The following is a 1,844-nucleotide window of genomic DNA, read 5'->3' on the forward strand; positions in this document are numbered from 1 at the left end:
TGAGTATAGGTATTTATAATGCATTATAAGCCCTATCTGTCAACCTCTAGTTCATAACTAGTCAAGAGCATCAATAAGACACTTTATTCTTATTTATTATAAGTCACATTTATATTGTTTTATGACTGTTGATATAGAGCTTGATGTTCGTTTATAAGTGTAGTCATAAAACATTAGGAACACATCATAATTCACTATAAATGCTCATAATGCACTATAGATGTCACAGTGAAGGGTTTAAAGCTTTTGCAAATAATTTAACATCATGATCATTATCTTCAGATCGTTAAATCTAACTCTTTGTGCCTCAGTCGATGCCGGCGGTGTTTAAGATCGAGCTGAAGCACGGGGAGTTCACGTGGCTGGTGAAGAAGAAGGAGAAACACTTCATGGACCTCCACAGAGAGCTCAGGACCTACAAGACCTTCATGAGGCTGCCGCTGCCGTCACGCAGGTGAACAGCTGCAGGCCGTCTCCTGCTCCTGCACAGTGATACATTAATATGATAATAAAACATAAAATACTTTATTCACTCTGACATTCAAAGGATACACAGCATCATGTGACCTAGAAAAGCTTAAAAGAGTTTTTCCATCCAACTTTTTGCAATAAATGCATTTGCATGCAACTGACATGTTTCTATCAGGGGAATTTTATATTTGCAAATTTCAGTTTGCACAAGTTTAGTGTGACTAGATAATAATCCTGTCTAAGGAATATTGTCTCTGTAGAAAAACGTTTTTTCTTGTTGCCTTCATCAATAAACTTTTAGTAAAGTTGCTGAAACAACATTAGAAACAAGCTACAGCAGTGTCACACTTTTGCTTCCATCCTGGGGTTTGAACCTCTCTGGTGGTTTCTCTCCGCAGTCACACGATAAAGCGGCAGACGGCGACCGGCGAGGCGAGGCAGATGCCGAACCTCCCCAGAGGAGGAGGAGACGAGCTGGTCAGAGAGGAGCAAGTCTCCAGTCGCAGGGTACCACGTCTACTGATCTCACCTGATTTCATACTGATTTTTGTCATTTTATTGCATGAATTTTGGGTAACCGATATTTAATGTGTTTGTTCCAGAAACAACTGGAAGATTACTTGAACAGGCTGCTGAAGATGCCGATGTACAGGAACTACCACACCACGGTGAGGACGACAGCGCGCTTAAAAATACCTCAGAAAGATTCTCCTACTTGGAAAATGTTAACAATAAATATTTTACTCACCACCTGTATTTATTTCTCACTCTCAGATGGAGTTCATTGATGTCAGCCAGCTCTCCTTTATCCACGATCTGGGACCAAAAGGCCTGTAAGAGCAACTCTGCGTCGAACATATCATTGAGTACTTTTTTGGTATTTAAATCTGATCATTAATATTAAGTATTAGCATAAGAAAAGTTACATTTAACATTAAAAACAACTTAAAATGTTGCTGTTTAATGAGAAAATTAATACAAATTCAGTGAAAATGGTTTCAAATAGATCAAATATTAATTTGAATATTAAAGGTACAGTTCACCCCAGAAATAAAAAAATAAATCCTCTTTCCTGTCATGTTATTTATTCTCTTGTTCATAAGTAGATAAAAGACAAATAGTTCCCAAAGAAAATAGTTCCTATGTGACTAGATTGATAATAAGAACTAAAGGGAAGAGGAAAAATATGTATACCCCATGTAATATCCTTTCAAAAATGAACAAATTGGCTTGATTTCTTATGAAAAGATGGGAAGAGGGCAATGAGCAACAATTGAAGAAATTAACAGAAAATTACCAAGTAAATTAGTAAAATTATAAAAAAAATACCTGAAAATTTGTAAGTAAATAAATAAATTAATTAACTAATAAAA

The 1,844-nt window shown here is 36.1% G+C and overlaps 1 protein-coding gene across 1 annotated transcript; it reads left to right on the forward strand.

Moving 5' to 3' along the window:
* Positions 1–97: 97 nt before the first annotated feature.
* On the forward strand, positions 98–1,304 carry LOC121939862 (phospholipase D1-like; the record flags this gene model as incomplete). The annotated part of the gene is made up of 4 exons (XM_042482793.1): positions 98–454; positions 870–978; positions 1,074–1,139; positions 1,246–1,304. Coding segments are annotated over exons 1-4 (374 nt in total), but the record flags the coding sequence as incomplete, so codon positions are not given.
* Between the last annotated feature and the right edge of the window lie 540 nt (positions 1,305–1,844).

The sequence above is a fragment of the Plectropomus leopardus genome, unplaced genomic scaffold (assembly GCF_008729295.1).
Source record: "Plectropomus leopardus isolate mb unplaced genomic scaffold, YSFRI_Pleo_2.0 unplaced_scaffold6389, whole genome shotgun sequence".
NCBI classification, from domain to species: Eukaryota; Metazoa; Chordata; class Actinopteri; order Perciformes; family Serranidae; genus Plectropomus; species Plectropomus leopardus.